Source organism: Pongo pygmaeus, chromosome 1, assembly GCF_028885625.2.
Source record: "Pongo pygmaeus isolate AG05252 chromosome 1, NHGRI_mPonPyg2-v2.0_pri, whole genome shotgun sequence".
Classification (NCBI taxonomy): domain Eukaryota; kingdom Metazoa; phylum Chordata; class Mammalia; order Primates; family Hominidae; genus Pongo; species Pongo pygmaeus.
In genome coordinates this window covers 164,031,932-164,058,281 of record NC_072373.2, presented here as the reverse complement: position 1 = coordinate 164,058,281, position 26,350 = coordinate 164,031,932, and the positions used below count along the sequence as shown (strand labels likewise).

The 26,350-nt window shown below is 38.3% G+C and overlaps 1 protein-coding gene across 4 annotated transcripts in view; it reads left to right on the top strand.

Moving 5' to 3' along the window:
- Positions 1 to 26,350, top strand: part of PDE4B (phosphodiesterase 4B) — a 457,607-nt gene that overhangs the window by 312,895 nt on the left and 118,362 nt on the right. For all 4 annotated transcript variants that reach the window (XM_054484028.2, XM_063654524.1, XM_054484029.2 and 1 more), the window contains one exon: positions 18,013 to 18,207. In XM_054484028.2, the coding sequence (XP_054340003.1) occupies positions 18,013 to 18,207 (195 nt within the window). The remainder of the gene's footprint in view (positions 1 to 18,012; positions 18,208 to 26,350) is intronic.

Genomic DNA, 26,350 nt, shown 5'->3' with positions numbered 1-26,350 from the left:
ACCAATCTTCCATGAACTTATTCAGCTTCCTGGCTTTGAGCCATCCCCCTCAGAGCCTCTGTTACAAGGCAGCCACTACTCTTTCACAGACATGGGGGTTCATAAGTCTTCACTAAATCCCTACTCCACACCTCAGCACATGAGAACTTTTGGGTCTCTTATGTGATATCTACAGATTTTGAGGAATTACATTTCAGAGACTGGGGCAGTAATGATAGAATCTCGGGCCTTCTGTCTAAATAAACCATATTGTCATTTCTTTTCTACCACATTATCTTGTGCTGGTGTGGCTAAAAAAAAACCCTGCAGAGCTGAACTTCTAAATCTTTATACATATTATTTAATCTAATCCTCACAGCAAGCTTTTAGCTCTCTCTTCTGTTGCTATTTTATACACGAGGAAACTAAATCTCAGAGAGGTTAAATCCAAGGCCCTTTAGCTAGCAAATGACAGAGCTTCTATTCAAACTCAGGTCTGCCTCAAGCCAAAGCCTCATCCTGATCCATTTCATTAAATTGCTACTAAGTATTATAGATCTTTCCTAGGGCAATCATTTTCTTCTATACAGGACTCCTGGAGTCACTCTGAGTATTTTTAATGAGACTGACAACAAAGGGAAGCTTAGAAGTTTCTAAGCAGTCACTTCCACAGAGTTGCTTAATTTGCCCTAATTCTTGGTTTCTGCATCCCCTGTCCTAGGCTCTTGCTCACACATGGACTTGAATTTGTGGAAAGGTCAAAAATGATATTCTAGATGGAGAGATAGTCTTGGAGTACAAAGAACATAAGCAGAAATGAGTAAATAAAGCTCTAGGAGAGCGTGTGATTCAGCTCGATTAAAGGATAGATAAGCCATGGCGGCACATAAGCTTAGAAGGTAGAGTTCAAATCATACCATTAGGATTTTGACTACCAGGCAGAAGAGTTTGATCTTTCTTCTGTTGGCAATGATGATGTATTGGAGGTTTTGACACAGGAGAGTTAAATTATACTTTGTGTTTACAACTTTAAAAAATCAAAAAATTTAAAAATTGCCTTGAATGCAAAGCAAACATAATAATCCTACCACAGGGATTCCAAGGCAAATTTGAAAGTTGTGTGACATTTTCCGTTATCATTTCTGTTTTCCAAGATAGCAATGAGATTTATTTTGTGCATCACAAAGACCGTTAGCCTTTAAACAGACAAAACAGAAAATCCTTACGTCTAAATTCAATTTTTGTTGCAAGAACAAAAGTTGCTCCTGCTAACGTTAATGACAAATGACTGGAAGCATCTCACAATTCAATGTTAAAATAGTTCCTGACCGGGTGCAGTGGCTCACGCCTGTAATCCCAGCACTTTGGGAAGCCGAGGAGGGCAGATCATGAGGTCAGGAGTTTGAGACCAGCCTGGCCAACATGGTGAAACCCCGCCTCCACTAAAAATACAAAAATTAACCGGGTGCAGTGGCACGTGCTACTCAGGAGGCTGAGGGCCAGAGAGAATTGTTTGAACCCTGGAGGCGGAGATTGCAGTGAGCCGAGATTGCACCACTGCACTCCAGCCTGGGTGACAGAGCGAGAATTTGTCTTTAAAAAAAAAAAAAAAATTCCTAAATTGTAAAACCAGCATGGCAAACGAAATGAGTATTATGGCTTCCTTGTCTAGAGTAGAATGGTTATGATTCAGAATATAATTTTTTAAAACATATTGAAGAATATTGAATAATTTAAGTGACTCATTAATAAAATTGAGAAGCTACATGCAATAAACTCAGCTAGACCATTTAAGGTACTGGTTTTTATTTGTCCAAGTAATGTCACATTATTGAGGTGGCACAGAAAACAGTAATCCATCTGTGAGTCAGAAATATGTGAGTCAGCAACACTGTGTGGAGAGCCCTCTGTCCTTTTGATTATTCAAACTGATGTTTTGATTCAACTGAGTAATTTACCAGTAAGTTAAGATAATTGAGTATTAAAAAGGAAATCCATGTTGAGAGAATTGGTTGTGAAAAGATGAAACGAGGAAATGGAGTTATTGACAGAGCTGAGAAGTATTCAGGGATGTCTGTATCAAATAAATCAATGCTTCAAATGACTTGTTTTACTGTTTGTGATTGAGTGAGTCCAAGGACAGGCTTCTAAGGGAAGCAGTTAAAAGAAATGCTTTGCAAATGTGTTTCCTCAAGTACTTAAATTTGAAGGCAGTAACTGTTGCTTCTATTCAAAGGATGGATTTGTAAAATAGCAATGCCTTCTTTAAAAACAGATGTTTAAATTGGTATTGATATCTGAAGAGGAAAATGAACTCACATTGGTTAAAAAGTAAAGACTTCTCTATTCACTTCAAAACAGTGCTCTTATTTCCCTCTTTTGAAAGGCTTCCTATGGAAAGAAAAAAATCAAAGCCTATCACGGTGATTCAGGAGTTTTATACTCCATGTGTGGGTCAAGTGTGAGTGAGGTAAAGGATTGTCACAGTTCCTCAAGGATACTGTCATAGTGAGGCCATCTCCCAACCCTGACTGGTTCCACCTTAATTTGGCTTTGGGGAATGAAATTGGGGACTGTCCAGCCCAATGAAGGGCAAGCTAAGACCTGCTCATAGGCATTTGGTTTAAATTACAAGAAGATTAAATTTCTAAAAATAATGGCAAAGAACAGCAAAGCCTGGAGACTGAGCTTTAATAGAATCATCATACCATTTATTTTTGGAATGTTGATGTTTCTGAAACTCCTCAGATGCAAGATCAATGCTAAGTAGTTTTATAGAAATTGGATGCATTTTCCATAAGATTACCAGCAGAGCAGAGGGCAGTGATGTGCAAAAGCAGTGCAGAGACAGTGCCTCAAATACACTGCAAAGCTCTGTCTGGGTGCCTCTCCTGCAGCACCTGGCATCAGTACTACATTTTCAGACCTTTATCTGTTAAACTGTTTTTTTGCCCTTTTGGGGATATACAGCGTGCTAGCTTTGTTGTCTAGCTGCATTGGTCATTCATCATCATTTTTCTGTAGTTCTCATTGTTTTAAACACATTAGGGAAGGATTGGTAAATAGATAGTATTCTATATCATGATAAAAGCTTGATAAAATCACCTAGAAAATTGGTGTAGAAAAAGAAAAGAGCATAAAGCTGAGCCCAGGGGCCCTCCAACATATGGAATTGGAAAAAAAGTTAGAGTTTGGAAAAAGACCTAGGAAACCAAGAATATAGGAGAAAAACCAGGACAAGACATACCTTGAAAGTCAAATGAAGGATAACTTGGGTCAAATATTCCTGATATTTGAGAAAGATAGTGACTAAGAATTGACCGTTGGTTTGGACAAGACGTAGGACACTGATGATCTTGACCAGAGGGATTTATTATGAAGTATTGTGGGCCAAATCCTGATTCTAGTGTGTTGAGAAGAAAATAAGTGTTAAGGAAATGGAGACAGCAATAAAGACAACTTGTTAGCAAGTTTTGTTTAAAAAGAATTGCCAGAAAATGAGGCAATGGATGGAGGGGTGCATGAGATAACCACAAGTCTTTATAAAACACGTATTTATATAAGGTACAAATGACATGCCAAAAATGCACTTCTTAAAGTGTACAATTCAGACACATATACATTTATGAAGCTATCACTACGTTGAAGATAATAAATATAGCCATCAAACCCAAAAGTTTCCCTTTGCAACCCCTCCCACCTCTCCCTGACACCACCCCTTTCCCCCCAGGAAACTACCTATCTTCTTTCTGTCACCATAGATTAGTTTTATTTTCTAGAATTCTATATAAATGGAATTATACATTATGTACTCTATTTATCAGACTTATTTCACTCAGCATAATTAGTTTAGGATTTATCCATGTTACGGCAGGTGTCAGTAGTACATTCTTATTTATTGCTAAGTGGTATTCCACTGTATGGGTATATCACAATTTGTTTATCCATTCACCTATTATATTTGGATTGTTTCCAGTTTTTTTTTACCATGCCAATGCTACAATGAATATTCTACATAGACTATTATATCATCTATTAATAAAAATCATTTTATGTCTTCCTTTTCAGTGTATATGCTTTGATATCATTGTCTTTCCTTATTGCACTGGGTAATACCTCCAGTAAAATGTTGAGTAGAAGTGGAAAGAACAGGCATTCATACCTGTTTCCTAATTTTATAGAGAAATAATTCAGTCTTTTATCTTAAAGGATAATGTTAGCTAAAGGTTTTCACAGATGCCGTTTACCTGGTTGATATGTATATATGTGTGTGTGTGTGTGTGTGTGTGTGTGTGTGTATAAAGGATGGATGTTGAACTTTGTCAAATGCTTTTTTCTTCACCTAATTATGTGATTACATGTATGTTGGTTTGTTTTTCAGGCTGTTAGTATGGAGAACTACATTGATTTTTTTTTGTCTGTTATAACAACCTTGTATTCCTTGGATACACCCTACTTAATCATAAGGTGTCATCCTCTTCATATATTATTAGATTTGATTTGATATAATTTTGTTAAGAATTGTTCCATGTGTGTTTATGGTGATATTATTCTTTTGGGTGATTGTCTTTGATTTTTATATGGGAGAAACCCGGACCTTATACAATGAGTTGAGAAATATTCCCTTCTCTTCGATTTTCTAAAATGATGTGTAGAGTCAGTATAATTTTTTAAATATTTTGGGCAGAAGTCACCAGTGAAGTTATCTGGGCATGCAGTTTTCTTTATGGAAATGTTTTAAACTTTAAAATTCAATTTCTGTAATAAATACAGATCTATTCATGTTATTTCTTTCTTCTTGAGTGAATTTTGATAGATTGTGTTTTACAAGGAATTCGTCCATTTCATTGAAGTTGTCAAATGTATTGGCATAATTATTATTATTTTTGAGACGGAGTCTTGCTCTGTCGCCAGGACAGGAGTGCAATGGCAGGATGTTGGCTCACTGCAACCTCCACCTCCCAGGTTCAAGTGATTCTCCTGCCTCAGCCTCCCATGTAGCTGGGACTACAGGTGCATGCCACTATATCTAGCTAATTTTTGTATTTTTAGTAGAGACAGGGTTTCACTATGTTGGCCAGGCTGGTCTCAAACGCCTGACCTCAGGTGAGCCGCCTCTCTCAGCCTTCCAAAGTGCTGGGATTACAGGCATGAGCCACCGTGCCCAGCCTGGTATAATTTTTTTTTATGATTCTTTATTATTTTTATAGTATCTTTAGAGTCTATCCTGATATCTCCTCTCTCATTCTTTTGGTAACTTGTATCTCTTCTTTTTTTTTGTTTCCCTGGTAAGTCTGACTAGAGGTTTGTCAATTTTATTGATTACTGAAAACCTGTTTTGGCTTCACTGATCTCTCTCTCCCTCTCTCTTTTATTTCCACTCTATCTTTATTTTTTCCCTTCTGCTTCGTTTGTGATTTATTTGCTTTTTATTGAGCTAGAAACGAAAGTCATTTTTTCTATTTTTTTAAGAAAGGTATTTTAGAGCTGTAGATTTCCCTGAACATACTGCTTTAGCTGCATCCTACAAATTTTAACATATAATGTTTTCATTGTCATTCAGTTCAAAATACTTTTCTCTTTTCATTATATCTTTAGCTCATGAGTTGTTTAGAGTGTATTTAGTTTACAAATACCTGGGGCTTTACCAGAGATCTTTCTGGTTTTGATTTCTAGTTTAATTCCACTCTGATCAGAAGACAAACTTTGTATGACTTCAAATTTTTTGGATGTTTTGAGACTTGTTTTATAGACTAGAATGTCAGCTATTTTGGTGATGTTTCACGTGTACTTGAAAAGAATGTCTATCTTTGTCAATTAGTTAAATTGTTGATGTTGTTCAAGTCTTCTATATCCTTACTGGGTTTCTGTCTATTTGTTCCATCAATTATTGAGGCTATAATTGTGTAGTTTTCTATTTCTTTTTTCAGTTTTATCAATTTTTGCCTTATGTAGTTTGAAACTCTATTAATAGGTACAGAAATATTTAGAATTGTTCTATTCTCCTTAAGAACTGACTCTTTTATCATTATGAAATCATCCTTTTTATTCCTGGTAATATTCTTAGCTCAGGAATCTACTTATTCTTTTATTAATATAGACATTCTAGATTTCTGCTGATTAGTGTTATCATAGTTTATCTTTTTTCATTCTTTTCCTTTTAACCTATTTGTGTCTTTATATTTAAAGTGATCTATTATAAGCCACATGTAGTCAGGTCATGCTTTTTTAATCCATCTTGAATATGTCTTCCTTTTGAATGTGATGTTTAGACCATTTACATTTAAAGGTAATATTGCCATGGTCAGGCTTAAATCTACCATGTTGCTACCATGTTTTCTATTTGTCCTATCCATTCTGTTGAAAAGAAAAAGGTTTAGACAAGTTAAATTTAACAGAGTTTAACTGAGCAAAGGATTTTTTTCAGAATCGGGCAGCCCTCAGATCAGAACAGGTTCAGAGAGCAGCATTCCACAGTATGGGGCAGCAGCATTTATTAATAGAAAGCAATAGTAATGTACAGAAACAGCATGATTAGTATGATTACTTGGCCATCCAAGATTGAAGCTTGGCTGCTGTGATTGGCTAAGCTCAGCTATTTGTTACAAAAGTATAAGCCTAAGTTAAGCTTTCAGTTAGTTTATATCGTAAACAGCACAGAGGAAGTTTCAGGCTAAATTTAGCAGTTCATTATATGCTTTTTCCTCTTTTTCTTCTCTTTTTTGGATAGTCGTTTTATGCTTCCATTTTCTTTGTTAGCTTATTATATGTATCTCTTCATTTTTTAAGTTTTAATAGTCACTTTAGGATTTAGAATATAAATTGTTAGTTTATCACAGTCTACCTTCCAGCAATATTTTACCGCTTTATATAACTGTAAGAATCTTCAGAATACCCTTCTATTTCCCCCTTCTTTGCCTTTGTACTCTTGTCATATAGTTTACTTCTACATATGTTATGAACTTCACAGTAGATTGTTATTATGTGTGCTTTTTAATCACTTATCTTTTAAAGAGATTTTAATAATAAGAAAAAAAATGTTTATTCCTTTGTATAGAACCAGATTTCCATCTGGTATCATTTTCCTTCTGCTTGAAGGATTTTCTTTAACATTTCTTGTACTTCGGGTTTGCTGGACATGATGAATTCCTTCAACTTTCATATGTTTGATGAAAGTCTTTTTACTAGTTATTTTTTGTTTGCGGGTTTGTTTGTTTTTGATACAAAACTTTACAGCTTGATTATTTGGTCGTGCAAAATAGAAAACGATGATGCAGGAGAGAGTAAATGTATGCAGAAGGGTAGACCATGAGTAGGTGAGGGAGGACAGAGTTCAGGACAGAGGAGTTGCCTTCTGATAAAATCACAGAAATATATCCATAGTAGCAAGAAGAAAGACAGAACAAATGTTTACACGTGTGAGTTGATTGATTCATTAATGGATCCAACCAAACTGGTTTTAAATCCACGATGTACCATTCAATAGCTAAGTGGTTGTCAGCAAGTTATTTAAGCCTTTTAAATTTGAATTTTCACATCTATAAAATCAAGTTCCTTCCTTCCTCACAAGGTGATTAGAGCAATGAAATGAGGTAATGTATACCAAATGTATAGCACATGGCCTGACACATTGTGCCCACTCAATACCTGTGAGAAAAAAAATATATAGCTTTTCTATGCTTTACTGCCTAAGTACAAGTGAAAAGATTCTGAAATATCATTTTTCCACTTCTACTTTCTCTGCTTCCCTTTCTCTCATCCCTCCTCCCTTCCCGAAAGAACATATTTAAAATCCAAATGCCAGGCTGTCTGCAGGTGCAGTGTTCAAGACTGATAACATTTGGAGGCCAGATGTTAACTGACATAAACACCATTAAGTGCTATGTAGACCAGAGGCTGAGGCATTGATTTCCAATTTTATGATTATTATTTGAATTTACAGCAAACCATACTGCCGTTCCTTCCACCTCTCTACCTCCACCAGAAAGAAAATATATGGCCTATTCATTCTCAAGAGAATATAAATTGTTTTTAAAAATATGAAGTTCTTGACATATTAAGTTATGCTATTTCACAAACCTGGAACTGAAAATGCACCCTTGATGTGCACCTCAACACCTCCCTGGAGCTCTGCTTGAAAGGTCAAAGACTTGTGAAATTTGATCTGAAAACCAGTCTCATTTTATGAAATAAATGCAGAGTAATAACGACAAAAATGCTTCAAACCTGGGACAAGTTTTTACATCAACTTATGTTTTAAATCTGAGTTTCCTTAGACTTGATATGGGAGCTGGCCCAATGACAATAAATAAATATCCTTTCTCTGAGTAAAGAAATACTTTGTAAAAACAAGTTGGGTCTGCTGTGAACCATGGAGGTTATTGTTGGTGTTTAATGCGCTCACATAGTCAATTATTCATTCATTAATCTATTGAGCAGACATTTGTTCATAACCTGCAGTATGTCCCAGGAAAGTGCCAGGCACTAGTTAATATACCGTTAAGTGCAACAGATGGCCCTCGTGGGGCTTAGAGTTGTGTGAGAGAGGAAGGCAAGAAAAGGGAAAAAAAAAGACAAATAAATATAGCAAAAAGCTTTAATAGGTACTATGAAGGGAACTTACTTAAATAATGGGTTAAGGAAGGAATTTTTTAGTAGATGACTTAAACTAAAGCTTAAAGAATGAGAAGAAGGCAGCCATCCAGAGAGTAGAGGAGAAAACAAACAGAAAGACCAACATTTATTCATTCATTCACTCGACAAATATTTATGTAGCACTTTCTACCAGCCAGGGACCATTCAAAGCAAAGCAGATATACCAGGAAGGAAAACACACACATGCAAAATTGCTGAATTGAGAAAGGATTTGGCATGTTCTGGAACAGAAAGGAAGCTTCTGAGGCTGAATCACACTGAGCAGGGGACAGTGTGGTATTGGATAAGGATAGGGGGTGTGGCAAGGGCTAGATTATGTGAAAATTTGTGATCCGTGGCAAGGAGTTTGAATTTTATCCTACAGGCAGTGACATGATTTTATTATTGTGTTAAAAGGTTGCTCTTGCTATGTCGAGAAGGTTTGGAGGATGGAGTCGGTGGCAGTGGAAGTGGAGAGATCCATGGGGTGGCTATTCCAGTTCAGATGAGAAATTTTAATGCCGTGGTGGAAACAGAGATACATAAAACAGTATAGTTTCAATACAGAGTGGATAGGACCTGTTAGTCAACTGAAAAGGAGAAAGGAGGTTGGGAAGGGAAGTAAAATCATGGAGGATTCTGGTTTGTACAACCGAGTAGGTGGGGCTCTATTTACTACTATGAGGGAGAATGAATGAGTAGGTGTTTGGGAGCAGGGAATTAAAACTAGGGGAGCGGGGAAGGGTGGGATAAAGATTAAACTAAAGTTTCCTAGCCAAGTCTTGAAGAATTAAATCAGTCCAAAAATTTAATTCATTATGTCATGTGGTTACTATGGTCCCATCACTGGAATATACAAACAGAAGCTAAATGACCATTTATTGGCAATATTTTAGATACGGATTTCAAACAGATATCTAGAACTGATTTTCAAATGGTAGGTGAGAACTTACAAAAGAAAGCAGCAATTTCTTGAAGCCATCACTACTTTAGTAAGAACTAGTTTTCCCAGATCAATCTCATTTCCCTAATTGATCTTGAGCTATTGGAAGCTGGCACCATATTTCTTAATAAAAATCTTATTTAATTAATAGATTGTCTTATTGGCAGAGATACTTAACTTATGAATTAAAGTATTTATATTTTATTAATAGAGCATTTAATGATCTCTTATGATAACTTTAAAAAAATGGAGAATGTAGCCTGGAAAATATTGAGCGAGTAGAATATTTTGTATACTCAAAGCGCACCCTGGGGCAGAATCAATGCAAAGCCACCCCCCTCCCTGGCGCTTTATAATGTCTACATACAAAAAACATTCCCACACAAAATTAATCTCTTTTAGAGAACTTTTCCGTTCCTTAGAATTACAGTTTTATAAAAAGTGGTAATTACTATTAAAAGTTGTAACATCCTTTAGGGGTTTTAGTAGATAAAAGTTTGAAAGCGAGTCTGTGAAATTTCAGCCATAATTAGAAAACATAAAGAAAGGCATACTTTATAATTCCTATTATTTCTGAGAAACATTTTTTACCTGGAAATAGATGGACAGAGCATTTTGTAAGCTTGCTAGAAATAATGCTCCTATATTTATGAAGAGGGAATGTTTACATATGGACTTGTTCTGCTTGTGCATTAAATAGTATGACATACGAACAACACAATGGGAAATTACCAAAGAATCACACTAAAATATACTCCTAAGCATTTGAAACAAAACTTTTAAAAAATGATACTTAACAATTTCAGTAGAGAAACTAAGTGTTGATATTCTTTTTTCATTGTTCACCCATTTCTTTATAGTGAAATGTTTACAACCCAAAAAAAGGATCTCAATCAATAAGTAAAATAATTTGCAAAATATATTTATTATCAAAATTAAAGCTTTCTAACAAAGGAACAGTGAGAAGTACTTGTGGCATTTCCATCTCTCACCACATCAATACCAAAGAATGTGAATGATTGCTGCTGTGTGTGGTCATTGGGCCTCTCCTTGGGGTTTGGAGCCCTGTGGAAGGCTTTCTAGCCCCTCCCTGCAGGTGGTATTTGGTAGCACAACCCCAGTTCTTCTTTATGGAGCTAACTTTTAGGGGTTGATTAGGGTACAGGGCAAGAGATGACTCAGTATCGCCATATCACCCACAGTCGGTCTTGTTGAAGTTCGTCTGTGCTGTCTGTGGTCTGTGGTGGGTATCAAGGGGAGTTTATAAAAATTTCTTGGTCCCAAACCATTCATTCGTTCATTTGTTTATTCATCAGACATGATAGTCATGGCCCTTAGCACTGGGTTAAAAATAAGAAAAAGATTCAAACCTAAGTATCATCTGACTCAATTCTTTAAAGTATAGAAATGAGGATAGGAAGGAACTAAAGGACAAGTTTTACCACTACCTGTATCTGATCTCAACTCAAACGACACTGCCTGAGAAAGGTGGATGGTGTTTCCCGGTGAAGTGCAATAGATAACCTACATGGCTGGATAGAGCGGACCTGCTGACTACCCAAACTAAAGAAACATTATTCCCTTTGTCTCTATCACACTACTATGTTTTATTTTCTTCATAGTATTTCTCCTATCTGAAACTATCTTACTTTCCTATTTGTTGTCTGTCTTTCCCTCAGGGACCTTGTTCCATACACTGCTGTATTCTCAGACGGAGAACAGTGCCTTGTTTCGTAGTGCTTGTTAAATATTTGTTGAGTAAATGAATGCTCATCACCATTAACATAAAACCACACTTCAGAACCAACATTTTTTCTATCTCCAAAATGTCTGCAAGTTGTCTAATCTTAGGGGGTACCTCAGGGATCTACCTCACAACTTCATTTCCATGGGAAAAGACTGAGGTGTGGGGGGCAGGATACAGGGAGCCCCTGTTTCATTTCAGTTAGTTCCCCCACAGAGCTAGAAGTAGAAGCCGGATCCCTAGAATCTCAGAGCTCTTCAGCATTCCTGTGCTACCTCTGGTTAAGCCTTTCTGTGGGGAAAGCAGTTTTGGATTACTGCCATGAATGTAATTTTCAAAGCCCCTGGAAGAAGAGAAAGCAATGGAAGCTGCTTCTAGACTTCAGATGAGCTGAACATCAGAGTTCTTCTTCCTAGTCTATGGAAGGGAAGTCATAGACTTTGGAACTGAATTCTTACAGCATAACTGTAATATTCTGCTGTAGCTGTAGCCAGAGGAGTTCTGCCTGCCTTCGGCTAGGTCGTGGGCTCTATATCAGGCTGGCTGTGTTTTTCACAGCTTAGTCCTTCATTAGAAATTAAGACTGGCTGCAGCCTGCAGTGACTAATTATAGAAAGATGGGTCATTGTCATTGTGGGTAAAAACACATGTGCCTGTTAAACTTCTCTGTCTATAGGGATCAGATAGTACATTTGAAGTGATGGCCAATATAATCACTTAAGTAAATGGATAGTTATTTGTTTTTATTAAAATGATAAACAAGCATTTGAAGACGTTCATTTCTTTTTCTTTTTTTTTTCTTTTTGTGAGACAGTCTCACTCTGTCGCTCAGCTGGGAGTGCAGTGGCACATCTTGTCTCACTGCAATCTCCACCTTCCAGATTCAAGTGATTCTCCTGCCTCAGCCTCCCGATAGTTTCTGAGTACAACCGAGGAGAATATTTTCCAATAGAAACTTGAAGAAATACAGCATTTTTTCATGACTATGCCTACCCCCACAACACACACTGTTTATACAGAAACGTACACCTTATTGTAGAAACACTTTCTGTAAGCAAAAACTCCTAGGACGGAGTTCCTGGGATACTGAAGGGAGAGTGGGGAAAGAAGAACCTAGTGACTCCCTTTAAGAGCTCCACTGAGGTCATCACCTGCCAGAGGTTTTAATCCAAATGGAACTGGCTTTTTGTCAGATGCGAGAAAAAACTATAATATCTTTGCATTCATTTAACAAATATTTGTTATGTGCCTTTTGGTGTGATACTCAGCTCTGGGCCCTGGGACTACAAAACTGAATGAAGGCTTCATTCCTGCTTCAAGGAGGTCACCATCTGGTGGAGTGAGAGAGATAAGTAAACGCAGGAGTACAGTCTAGCATGGCCGGTTCTGGAATCAAGGAGTCTAAGGGGACATCTGAGGGGTCAGGGCACAGATTGTAAGGTGTAATGAAAAGAGGTCACACCTTAGGATTTTTCAAATGAAGCTTCACATTTTGGAGCCTCCATTTTCTCTTCTTTGAAATGGAGCAAAAAGAATTAGCCTGCCAGAGTTGTGATAATTCAATGATATACAAGAGACTCAGTGAGTAATTTCTAAGAAAGAAAAGCAAAATTGAGACAGCAAGAGCTCTCTCCCAAAAGGCAGTAAACCATTCTGCGGACCTGTGGATTTGAATCTCTTTTGTGGAGTTTGCAGTCTTTCTAGCGGGTTATTTGTCAGAATAAGCCAAAGAGGCTCATCTAGAGAATGACTAAGTTGCAAAAGAAAAATCTCCTCTGGTTCAGAAATGAATTATTCCTGGGATGTTGCTTCACGAGTCTTTGTTACAGAAATTGGAGTTTGTGCAAGTAATTGGGGATCAGGAAACAACCACCCTGGGGACAATTGCAGGCAATTTTGCGACCACCTGGCTTAACTTGAATTGTAGGAAGTAGAGCTTCTCTTAGGTTAATCAAAGGTTTCATGGTACACCTTGTGGCTCTTTTCTTTATCCCTGATTTTTCCTCCCAGGCTTATGAATAAGGCTTCAGTTATGTTTCTCCCTCCAAAACTGCCAGCAGCACCCCCTGCTGGGCTTGGAGGCTGGGGCCTGCGGCCTAAGGACAGTGTGGCAGTCTGCTGCCATCTGCTGGCTCATGCGTCACCAGCTCAGGGCTGGCTTTGCAAGGATTCCCCAGGAATAGAAACCACCAGGAGAGTAATTGTGGGCCAGAGAACTTTCCTGCTCATATTGAAAAATGAAGAGATGAGAAGATGGCAGACAGAAGCTGGTATAAGAAGGCTTTTGTCCTCCTGCGAGTTTGTGTAAAGATGTGACCATCTCAAACAGCTAAGCTAGTGATATTTCTATGAAGATTTGTTTTGCTCAGGGAGAACATAGCAGTGCTTTTAAAAAAATGTATCTTATTTTATTCAGATCACTGTCTCACAAGGCTGAACAAATAAATTAATGACACATCTCTGTAGATTCATTTAAAGGAAACAGCAGAAACACAAGGCAGTGGGGTCTGAGGTGGGTATAGGGAAGCAGAAAGAGGGGAGGGATTGGAGAAACATTTCACAGTAAGTTATGGTATATTTTAGTTGGTTCTGTCCACATTTTTTGAAGACCTACTATTTACAAGGCTCTGACCCAGATGCCTGGGTTACAAGAATGAGTAATACTTAGTAATACTGAGTCCCTTCTGGCTTGGAGAGAACAAAGTATTGGGGAGCAGTAAATAAATAGAGAATTAAAATAGAATTGCAAGTACTGTGATAAAGTACTATGGTAAAGGAATCTAGGAGAGCACAGAGGAGGAGCATGTGTCAAAATCAAACTGGACGGCAGTGTCAGAGAGAGCATACTCTGGGAGATGGCATGAACTAAATTTTGAAGATACTAGCTCAATGGAGACCGTAATGGGAAAGACATTCCAGTTATGGGAAGCACCACTTCTCATACAGCCCATCACCCACCATCACTGTCTGGAGGAGCTGAGAACACTAGATACAAAGCAAGAGAAGGCTGTTAAAACATTAGGTCTCAGATGAGCAATTGATTCAGTCCAGGGCAGAGGTAGGGAGAAGCAAGCAGTTCCAAGTGAGCGGGCAGCATAAAGAATCCTGAAGATCAGAGAGCAGGGCTTGGCAGGGTCTTTGGACCCAGGGAAAACGCCACTTTCAATGCCATGTAGATATGGGCAACCCCTTCCAGGCAGGTATAAGTCACAATCAAATATTCAGAAACTTGTAAGTAACTTCCTGTCTTAATCTATCTGAAACTTCTGTGTGACCTCATTTAAATGTTGAAGTAGCTACAAGCTCAAAGGTATCAACTGCAACATTATTCAGAATTGCAAATATGAAGAGTAAAAGTAGAAAAAATGCTTGAGAAAACTGTGATACAGCAACTGAATGAAGCAGCTCATGGAAAATGCTAATTCTGAAAACTGTAGCACATAACAAATACTTGTGAAAAAAATCAAGATCCAAACCTACAGGAAAAAAAAAATATTCAGAAGAGAAAAAAATAAACTGCTGGTAATGATGTTGTTCTTTTCTCTATTGTCTACTTTTTATATAATATTCTTATATTTCTTTTATAATGATTTTTTAAAAATATAAAGTGGCCTAAAGGTGAAATGTGTGTCCTGATGAAGGCACAGGCAAAAATTACCCTAAACAAATAGTGGCCCTATTTATATGTTTGTTTCTGCTACTGTAGATTCCATTTTCTTCCTAATTGTATTTCAGTTTGTGTGGTATATTCATTTTGCTTATTAAGCCTGTCCTCAGCCTTCCCTTTGCCCACACCCCTCCTCACTCCCTGGATCTGTGGGACGTATTGTGATGTCTGCCCGCTAATTTTGCTGTGACTGGGGCTGGTGTCTGGTTGGTGATTCATGTTTGTTCCAAAGTTGTACATCTGTGTTGGTTGCTTTGAAGCAGTGCCCTAGGGAATATGAAAGGCCATTTGTCTCCCTAAGACTGCTTCTTTGCATCAGAGACTTCTTCCCTGGCTTCGTTTAAATTCCAGCAAGCTCTCCTATGAGTTTAAGTAGGGTAAGAAGGAAAGAAAACAAAAGCAAAGAGGGGCATCATGGAGAGAGCACTGGAGTCAGGGCCTAACCCCAGTTTACCTGGCAGAAGTGAACTTCTTGGATTCTAATACTAGGGACAGAATGCCTGTGACGCTCATTTTAAGGGTATTGCTTTGTGGACTTACCCTCTGCCCACTAAGAATGACTTTAGCAAAAAAGAAGGCAGAATGAGCCTTGGTGGAAACCCTCAATGGAAAGAGTTCTAAGAGCTTGGTGGGCATACCCACTTGGCACCTCCTCTAAGATTTTAGCACAGATACACACAGCAGTGGTATTCATAATATTTAATGACTGGCACTGCATGAGCACTGATGAATTAATGGACATAGGCACAGTGCTTCCAGACACCAATCCTTTAGTTACTGGATCACTAAGAAGTCCAGCTAATCCTGGAGGGCCTGGGGCAGTGGATGGATGCTAACAGTTTTAAAAGTATGTTAGTGTTTTAATATCCAGAAAGGTTGCACAGATACATACCAGATGAATAACAGCATAAATACGTGAAATTTCTAAACTCTTGCCCACCATTAAGTTTTGTGTAATCCTCTCTTCACTTTTTAAGAACCTACCTACTTTGCCCTTAAAAAGAGTTCAGAGCCCATGACCTACTGTTTCTAGGGGTTTGGGTGGCACACAAAAAAGCCCTTATCCACAAAGGGGCTTTTTATTTTGCTCAACTACGACAGATCTCACCCATGGGAAGTTTACAAGTCACTTTATTATATTTTTGCTTGCTGCAATGTATGTGGCTAACAACGTAGCTCTGCCTCCAAGCAGGCTGGCAAACAGGCTGGTAGTATGAGTGATTGCCCACCTGCCTGCCTGTCTGCCTGCAGTCTTTGAAAGGCAGCCCCATCCCAGACCATTAGCCTACTGAGAAAATTCATCTACAGTACCTTGAAAGACCAAACACATTGGATTGTTACAGCTTTTCTTTGGCCTTTTACCCAGACATTATCATTTTCTGCTTCTTATCAGACACCTGGAGTTTGTGGGTTGTCTAGAAGCAGCTTCTCCGAACGGTCTCTGGGGAAGCCTTATAACCCTGCCTTCTGTCATTTCTTCTCCTCATGTTTCAAGGAAACCTACAGCTTCAGGGTAATTTGCTGCCTCCTCATTTTCATTCAAGAGAGCAGCCAAGGTTGCTTATAGTCTAACTGACTCTTTATGTACCAAATTACCTTTGGTTGAATTCAGAGACTAAAGAGGAATTTCACTCAGTTATCTATTGGGCCATTCTGGAGTTCTGTTATTAGGAAAGTCTGAGATTGTAAAGAAATTAGTTGCAAGACATGAGTCTTCCGATTCTGCTCTACAAGTTACTAGCCTATGACTCTGAGAAAGGTATTTACATCTTGCTAAGCCTCATTTACCTCAAATGTAGAGTAGGATCATTTTATATACTTCACAGGGTTGTTATGAGTAAATGGAATAATGTATTGGGAAGCACTTTGTAAAGTGAAGAAATATAAGCAAAATCCACCCAAAGTGAGCTGGTTGTAAGAACTAGTGAAAGGAAAGAACCAAGAATGTAGACATAAATCATGGCAGCTGAATTGGTATACAGGAAATTCACTGTTGTGGTCTAATTTGAAAAAAGGAGCATCCTCAGCCCCATGTCTTTTGTTCAGCATCTCTCTGCAAAGCTTTAGCTGGGGAGCAGTGAGAATTCTGGAGAAATACTAGGGAAGAGGATTACTGTCATTTTGAGGCTAAGAGAGATTGTGTGTGCAGGAAAAAATGCATATGTAATGATAAAGGAGAATGTGAAAAGGGCACAGTGCCCAGGGAAATACCAGGAGTGTGGATACAGAAAACAAGAGACAAAATCTCTACTGCTCCCATCTGTGTGTTCATTGATAAGAGCATGTTCAAATAATTCTGGGCTTGAGGGCACCTTTCTAGAGTGACGAAGACTGATAGGAAACCTTATGGTACTCCTCTGTGGGAGCCAGTGAATGCATCCTCCCCCAGAGACAAAGCTCTGCAGCCTTGGAGAGTAATTTGGTGTTAGCAGATTAATTAAGTCATTTTTTGTGGTTAAATTTGCAGATGAATATTAAATCTCAGGCTGGGCCTCCCATCTAATCACCCAGTGGAGGTTGTCAGGATAACACTTTGTTCCTGAAACATTTAGAAATACGTGTATTGTATATTTAATGAGACTGTGATATTTATTCATGACAGGAAGAAGCCTTCCAGACAGGAAGACTTTACTCATGTGATAGTTCAGGGTCTGACACCTAGAGCTGTGCTGAATGCCCCCTCTAGAGTTGCTTATTATCACCAAGTTGTTGTATGCCTGGCACCAATGCTGAATTTGTCAAAGTTACTCATGTCACTGAAAGGCCATGGAGTTTGCTCCTGGGTTCAAATTCTGGCTCCATTATTTGCTAATGGTGGGCATGGGTAAGTAACTGAACTTCAGTGTGACTCGGTTTCCTATACATAACATGAAAATAATAATGACTGCAACTCTGAGCTGTGTTGAGGATGAAAACTTTCCATAGTACATAGTTTTATGTAAAATGCTTAGCGTATAGTACCTGCCACACATTGGTTCTCAGTGTATACTATGTGTCCTCCTCCATGGTTACCATGTGACCAGAGTTTCCTACTTTCTCTTTAAGCTTTGATGTGGAAAATGGCCCTTCCCCAGGTCGGAGTCCACTGGATCCCCAGGCCAGCTCTTCCTCTGGGCTGGTACTTCACGCCACCTTTCCTGGGCACAGCCAGCGCAGAGAGTCATTTCTCTACAGATCAGACAGCGACTATGACTTGTCACCAAAGGCGATGTCAAGAAACTCTTCTCTTCCAAGCGAGCAGTAAGTACAAGCTCTGTCTGGCTTCCAGTTTCACACTTACCTCATCTCTACCCAGGTCACAGTGGCAGCAACAACATTTCCCCATTAATCTACAGTAAGGATGAAGGAAGAAAATGAATATGAGCAGGGGTGACATGATGACCATTTTAAGGACATTAATGCTCTATAGCATGCGGAATATGTAGCTGGGGTCTCCAAGGGTGTTGGAAAACCTAGACACAATGTTTACTTTACATCTTTTACTGATACCTTAAAAAAAATTATTTTGCTTCATTTCCTGAACTGCTGAGTCATTTACAGCATGAGAACCTTAACAGTTTTTATACATCACACTTGAAATTTCAGCTGCATGTGCAGTTTTCATGAGGCTCCAGCAAAGAGGAAATATGGTGATTGGTTATATGCATTCTGTCTCAGTGGCCTTTGCTTGGTGACTTTAATAAGATGTCATTCAGCCACATGCCTGTGTCCCTTCTCTGAAATCTTAACACAATGCCCACTTGTTGCCTGGCCCCTTGGTGAGACACACACACTCCACCGCCCTATAAAGCACTGCTGATATTTTTGTTTTGCCGCTATTAATTGTAAATCTCTAAATTTTATTTAAAGAACAAGGTCTAGGTTGTGTCACCCATTTATTAAATTTCCAAAACCAAATAAAATTGAATTCTGGAATTCATGCCTTAAAAGGTTTCTGGGCACAGATACAATTGTTTTTATATTATACGTCATAAAAGTATCAGTAGCTCCCTGAAGTCTACAGTTTGGAAAATTCCACTCTGTTCTCTTCTGCTATTGGAAAGGAAGTCAAAAATTTCACCCTCTGGTGAAAGGGGGAATCTTGAAGCTACCAGCAAAAAAATATTCCTCGAGGCATTTCTGCCAGCACATTTTAATAGAAGCACCCCTGCCCTAAAATATCTCAATCATTGTGTGGGCCCAAATTCATTTTTCAGTCATTCGGCAAAATTTACTGATTCTGTCCTTTGTGCCACACATTGTGTCAATCTCTGGTGATAAAAGACAAAAAAAAAAAACAGTGTAAAAATCACAGATGAGTTAAAAGCATATCTCATTCTCAAAAAATGTGCATGCTCTCAGGGAGGTTACAGCTAAATAAGAAAGATAAGAGGAACACACACATACACACATAACAGAGTGAAAGGAAATAACGTTTAATGAGCACTTCCCATGGAGCCGAGCTCATGTTCTTATGTTATCTCTGTTAATCTGTCAGGTAGGTGCCTTTATTGTCTCCACTCCATAGATGATGAAACTGGGACTCTGAGAGATTGAGAAACTTGCCCCTATCCCATGACTATGTATCATGCTGTGTCCCATGATGTGGCTAAGGCTGACCATATTAAAAACTTTTGGAATCTTTCCATCCATGTTCTTCAAATTGCAAAGTGGCATCTCTACCACTAGGTAGAAAACAAATGACTGCAGAGTAGAGGTGTCCGAGGCTGCAGGAGAGGTAGTTAGCCAGCCACTTTGCTGTAGATCTTGTAGAACCCAAGGCATTTCTGACAAAAGTTTGAATGGGGGTCTTTGAATGCAAAGATATTGGGAATTCTTTCCTTCACCAAGATAAACACCTTTCTAGGCTTCATCATGGGAGAGCGTAGGTCATGTGGTGAGCTCAAAGTAATTAGAGCTTAATTCACATAGTATTTTACAGGTGAAAGATTAGCTTTGAAATCTTGTCATTCCCCAAAAACTAATTCCCTGGCTAAGAGCTCTCCAGACTCAAGCCAAACGGCAGGAAGAATCTCAGTCATTCAGAGTCACCCCAGAAAACTCTACCGCACTTCCAGATTAAATCTTGTGTTTCATTATTTGGAATCAAAAGGTCGTAGAAATGTTAAACTTGAAGAGACCTTAAAGATCACAATCCAACTTAATCTACGGCAGTTGAAACAGAGGTGTAGTTCTAAATGACACTGCATCCAGCATCCCTGTTACTGGTAGTTTACTGTCCTTTCAATTTTACTGGCCAGTGAAATTCCCCACCACCCGCCCCACCCCCTGCCCCCAGTAACTTTAGAACCTAAGTTTTCCAACTTTAAATTTAGGCAAGTAAAAATTATATATGTAAATTATCTAATACCATTCTCACTTTTTAAAGATAAGGACTTAGATAAAAAGTAGGATGGGCACAATTTCATAATAAAAAGCAGCCTTTCCCAAGAAAACAAGGTTGGCAACATAATACCACCCTATCGAAAATACTGATAACAGGATATATTAAAATCTTTGTGTGAATGAAAATAGCACAAGATTTTGTTTTTCAAATATTTCAGTATCACAGAAAAAATTTTTATATATTTGTCAGTTTTGGAATTATATTTCACAACACACTGAGAAGTAGAGTTCGAATAATATCAAGCTTTTTCTAGTAATTTAGTTTTAAGTTGGCAAATCCAGTTTCACACAAATATCTGAATCTGAACTAAAGTAATGCTCTTAAAGCTATTTCACATGATTATTAACTCTTTAAGATGAATTGAAACAGAGGAACAGCAGCTCCCCACACTTCCCGCTCCTTTTCTTGCCTTCTAACCATAGATCCAGGAAGCAAGAAGGGTGCTAATAGACCAAGAGTCTAGATATGAAGGCCATTGGGTGAGGGCTGCTGGATGTTCCCTGCTCACAGACCTCATACCCAGCACAGAGCTGTCATGAATTTTTTATGAATGGTGGAAAACTTTGCATAATTCTATTGCATTAAATCCTAGTAATAAAGGAAACACTAGCTTTTAAAATTCTCTCATCTGAATTTTTTCAGAAGAGTAACAGAAAATTATAGTCAGGGGAGAGTGAGTGAAAAGATATTAAGAGTAAAAATGTGAACAAGAAAAATTAAAAGTGGCTTTAACTTTGAGCAACAAAGGAGAGAGCAGAATAAGGCTTTATAGTAAAGTAAAGCAAGATCACCATTGGGTCCCAAAAGGCAATTTCAGATGCTTTCCTAGATGTAGCAATAGTTTGCTGGTTTCTGTTCAGTTCCTGTGTTGTAGTCATCCCAAACGTAATGCCTTCGTATACTGAGGTACAGATTGCCTCATGGGAACATAAAGTACTGGAAACTAGTAAGGCCAGTTTTACTGCTGAAAACTGTGGCAGGAACCACCATGGACAGAATGGAGTTTTGATTATCCACCTGCAAAGCCACAGGAAAGGACACTCCATGTTTTTTTCATTTGGTCATCCCATTTTGCAAAGCCTTACACAGACAAGAAGCTTTTGAAAGCCACCATTTACGTGTGGACTAAGTAGTCTCTAGAGAGAGCCTACTCATTTTCAAGGGAAATGAGACCTAAGAACCAAGAGTAAAAGCACAAATAATAACCCAATTGAATTTAAAACCTGTTTATTGATGGACTAGCAAAAAGTGCAGTGTGGTTTCTAAGACTTGAGTTAGACTTATAGCCATCACACCTACTAGCACCGTGGCTTTTAAGACATTGAATCTCTTTTATTATCTCTAAATTATCTGTAAATAAAAGCACACATTTATTATTTTCTGTATGCTATCTGTTAAAGTACTTTACATATGTTAATTCATTTAATCTCCATATCCCCAATGTGGTAGGTACTATAACTTTCTTGTTTTAGTTATGAGGATATTAGGGCACAGAGAAGTTAAGTGACTTCCCCAATAAATGGGAACAAGATGAACCCAAGGAGTCTAGGTGGTAAACTATATGGATATCTAGTATGTAAACAGACTCTAAATGAGGCTGAAAAATAAAAAATAATGCTATTAATTTCTGTTCTGCCTACCTTTCCAGCTGTTAGGAGGATCATATTCATTCTCTCTTTTAATAAATATGTAAATTTAGGAACTTTGTGAACAAATAAGACAGTTTCTGTGTCTTCAAGGGTACGGAAACATTAGTAAGTCAATAGGCAGTTTTAGTAGTTTCAGATAAGGGTGGGCGTAAAGAGCTATGCACTGGTTTGAAAGGTCTGTCCAGGCAGGAAAGCAGCCTACTCTGAGGAGGTTACAGCTCAGCTAGAGGAGTCAGGCAGGCAGAGGACGTGCAGGAGAGGCCAGGTGCTAACTAATCCTCCAGTTAGTGTGGGAGCATTTTGGAGAACCACAGCTCAGTGTGGTTGATCCAGAGGATATGAGAGGATGAGGAAGTGGTGAAAAACGAGACTGGAAAAGTGAGCAGGAACCTCATCATGAAGGGCCTATGTTAAGGAATTGGCCTTTATGCTGCAAGTGGAGAGTTACTAAGCAGATAAATATACAATGCAACATTTTTAAAAATAGCTCTGATTGCAGTATAGAAAATGGTTTAAAGGGTAGGGAAGCTTAAAGGCTAGTACTGAAACCTACAGAGCCAAACACGAGGCTGCCATGATATTCATGTGAAAGAGGATGGGGATTTATATTACAGATGATCTAGTGAGCAGTTAGTACATATTTGCAAGTCAGGATCAGCGGGAGTTAGTGTTTGATTGAAGGATAAGGAAGAGGAAGGTTTCAGGCTTCCTCAAGAAGATAGGTGGTTGCACCATTTCCTGGGATCAGGAGCATTCTCTTACTACATGAAATAATGTACATGAAAGTGCTTTGTAAACTGTAAATATAACATAGATATGAGTCCTCTTGATTGCAGTGGACAGACATGAATTAAGATTAAAGAAGCTCTCATCAGCTGGAAATACAGACATGCAACCCTTTAATTATGGATGCCCTTCAACTTACAATGTCCCAAAAAGCCCATCCTAAGTTGAAAATATTGTAAGTTGAAAATGCATTTAACACACCTAACCTGCCAAACATTACAGCTTAACCTAACCTACCTTAAATGTGCTCAGAACACTTATGTTAGCATACAGTTGGGCAAATCATCCAAAGCAAAGCCTATTTTATAATAAAGTGTTGGATAGCTCAGGTAATTGATTGAATACTGTACTGAAAGTGAAAAACAGAAAGGTTGTATGGGTACTCAAAGTACAGTTTCTACTGAATGCATATGGCTTTTGCGCCATCGTGAACTCAAAAACTGTAAATTGGGCAGGGTGTGGTGACCTGTAATCCCAGCACTTTGGGAGGCTAAGGTGGGTGAATTGCTTGAGTTTGAGGCCAGCCTGGACAACATGGCGAAGCCCTGTCTCTACAAAAAATACAAAAAATTAGCTGGGAGTAGTGGTGCGTGCTTGTGGTCCCAGCTCCTCAGGAGGCTGAGATAGGAGGATCACTTGAGCCAGAGAGGTGGAGGTTGCAATGAGCTAAGATCGTGGCACTGCACTCCAATCTAGGTAATAGAGTGAGACTCTGTCTCCAAAAAAAAATTTAAAAAAAGTAAGTAAAATAATCGTTGAGGACCATCCATACAAAAATAAAGATACCTACTGATATTGATAATAACTATAACTCAGTAACTAATCTGCTTTTATGTGCTAAGCAGTTATTAAGAGTTGTACATATGTAATAATTAATTTAATTCTCACAGAACCGTGTTTTACAGGTAAAAATGTTGAGACATGGAGAGGTTGCCTAATTTCTCATAGCCAGTAATAATGCAGCTGAGAAACAAACCAATGCTCTTTGGCTCCAAAATCTGTGTGTTAACCACTATAGTATATATCTCTCTATATGACAGACAAAAATCAAGGAAATTACAAGTTAGTTTCTGTGTGTAGTGAGAAAACAGAGAAAGGTGGAATGAATTAATAAAATTCAGAGTGTGGCAGTGAAAGGCAGTATTTCTGCTTTCTAGAAAATCATTTTATTGTTTAGAACAGACCTACATACACTCAATTCTATGACTCAGTACTAAGACTGGAGTGCTCATTTCCAGTTATTCTACAAATTTGTAATATGCTGGCTTTGTCACTAGATGTTGCTCTTGCAATGGTTCTGAATATCTGGACTTGCTCCTGAGAGGCATTGCCTTCTCCAGGGGTTTGGGAAAGTAAGAAGTGTATCAGTTTTCATAATCGATCAAATGTTTTGTTATTTCTATGCCGTTTGATTCTTAACTAGTGATTTATCAAATTATGATTTTTAAAAATGTATAATAGTTCCATAAATAATCTGGTAGCACTCAAAGAGAAGTTTTTTGTTTTGTTTTGTTTCTTTTCTGTTACTTTCTATAAATTATCTGATTGATTCTCTAATAGCAATTTTCTAACATACAGCATTAGCTTTGGCAGCTCAAATTATTTAAGGGAACCAATGCTGGGGATCTGTAAAATCTATTTTTTGCTTCTGAATGAAAGTTCTGTTCTCCTAAACTTCAAAAGTTCCATAATGATAAAGTCATGTTGACATTATGCCCTATTAATGTTTCTTTAATCTTTGGATTGTACAGTTTTAATAACTCCTCCAACTCATTCAACAATACATCAGCTCAAGGTACCACCTATGCATGAGATTTACTTATATTATTTAGCTTTTATTAGATACTAGACTCCGGAAATCCGGGAGTCATAGAAGATGCGCTTAAATCTAAATCCGTTATCTTGTCCCAAATTCATCCTGTTGTCTTATGAACAATGTGAACTTCACATCAGAAATCAGAACACTTCAGTTGACTAGCCTAAAAAAAAAGAAAGAAAGAAGAAAAGCAAGAAAGAAGGAAAGAAAAGAATCAGAACAAACTACAAGATCTTCACCCATCTCAAAGTTTATCTTGGGAAAAATGGCTGGAAAGGGTCAGTTTCTGATACAGTTCACCACACTCCATTTATCACAACTGCTCCTCTCTTGATTATTCTTTCTGTTTTGTATCTCTCCAAGAACCCTGAGGCTCTTCCTTTGGCTCCCTATTTATATGTACCACCCCTCATCGGGCCACTTCCTGCCATGGCCTTAACTATCCCTACTTTTGTAGGAAACTCCTAAATCTATAGCTGGAATTCCCATATCTCAGTCTTCCTGCTCAATGTCTCCACCCGGATATAAATCAGTACCTTAAAGTTCAACATGTACCTTAAAAACTCAGTGACTACCTTAAACTCCCCCAACAGGAGGGGAAACTCCTCATTTCCTTATGGCTTCACTGTTTTCTCAGATATCCATTTTTAAAATTGAAAATTATATTTCTTTATGACCCCTTATCCAATTAAATGTTGAGTTCTGCCAAACCTCTGGGCTCTCTTCAAGTTGTCTCATTCTGTCCCTTTCTTGGCATTACCTATTGCTTCTCATCAGAATGGGTGCAATTTCTAACTATTCTTTCCAGGTCTGTCCCCTCTCCAATCTATCCCTCCACATCCAAGGCATTTTACTTTCTAAAACACTTTTCTGTTGGCCCATCTCACTTTCCATCTCACTAAAAACCTTCACTGGCTCCTTTCTCTCTCCTCTCTCTTTTTCTTTTCTTTCCTTTCCTTTCCTTTCCTTTTCTTTTCTTTTCTTTCTTTCTTTCTTTTTTTCTTTTCTTTTCTCCTTCTTTCTTTCTCTTTCTTTCTTTTTGAGACAAAGTGTCACCCTTATTGCCCAGGCTGGAGTGCAATGGTGTGATCACGACTCACTGCAACCTCTGCCTCCTGGGTTCAAGCAATTCTCCTGCCTCAGCCTCCCAAGTAGCTGGGATTACAGGTATGTACCACCACACCCAGCTAATTTTGTTTTTTTTTTTAGTAGAGACAGGGTTCCTCCATGTTGGTCAGACTGGTCTCGAACTCCCAACCTCAGGTGATCTGCCTGCCTCGGCCTCCCAAAGTGCTGGGATTACAGGCATGAGCCACCGCACCCAGCCTGGGTCATTTCTTTCTATGGAGTTAAGTACTGACTCTATAATCTTTGTCTGGACTGTCCATAATATGAGTGTGGGAGGCCTTCTATCCTTATTCTCTACAAATGTCTATAGCTAATATGCTCTGCTCCACCCAAATAGCCATCAAATATCTTAATAAGCGTGTTCAGTATTTTCCCATTTCAATGGCTTTGTTCCTGCCGTTTCTCTTCATTGGCAGCATCTACCATCCCTGACTTTTTAAATCCTTCAAAGTTCATCTGAAACACTGCTCACTCAATCAAGACTTTCCTACTTTCTCTAACCTGTAATTATCATGTTTCTTTTGGACTTCATGAAGTATACCCATTGTTTGTAATTCTCATTCTATATTAAAATGTCCATTACAGTTTTTAAAATATTTTTTGTTTCCCCTACTTTGT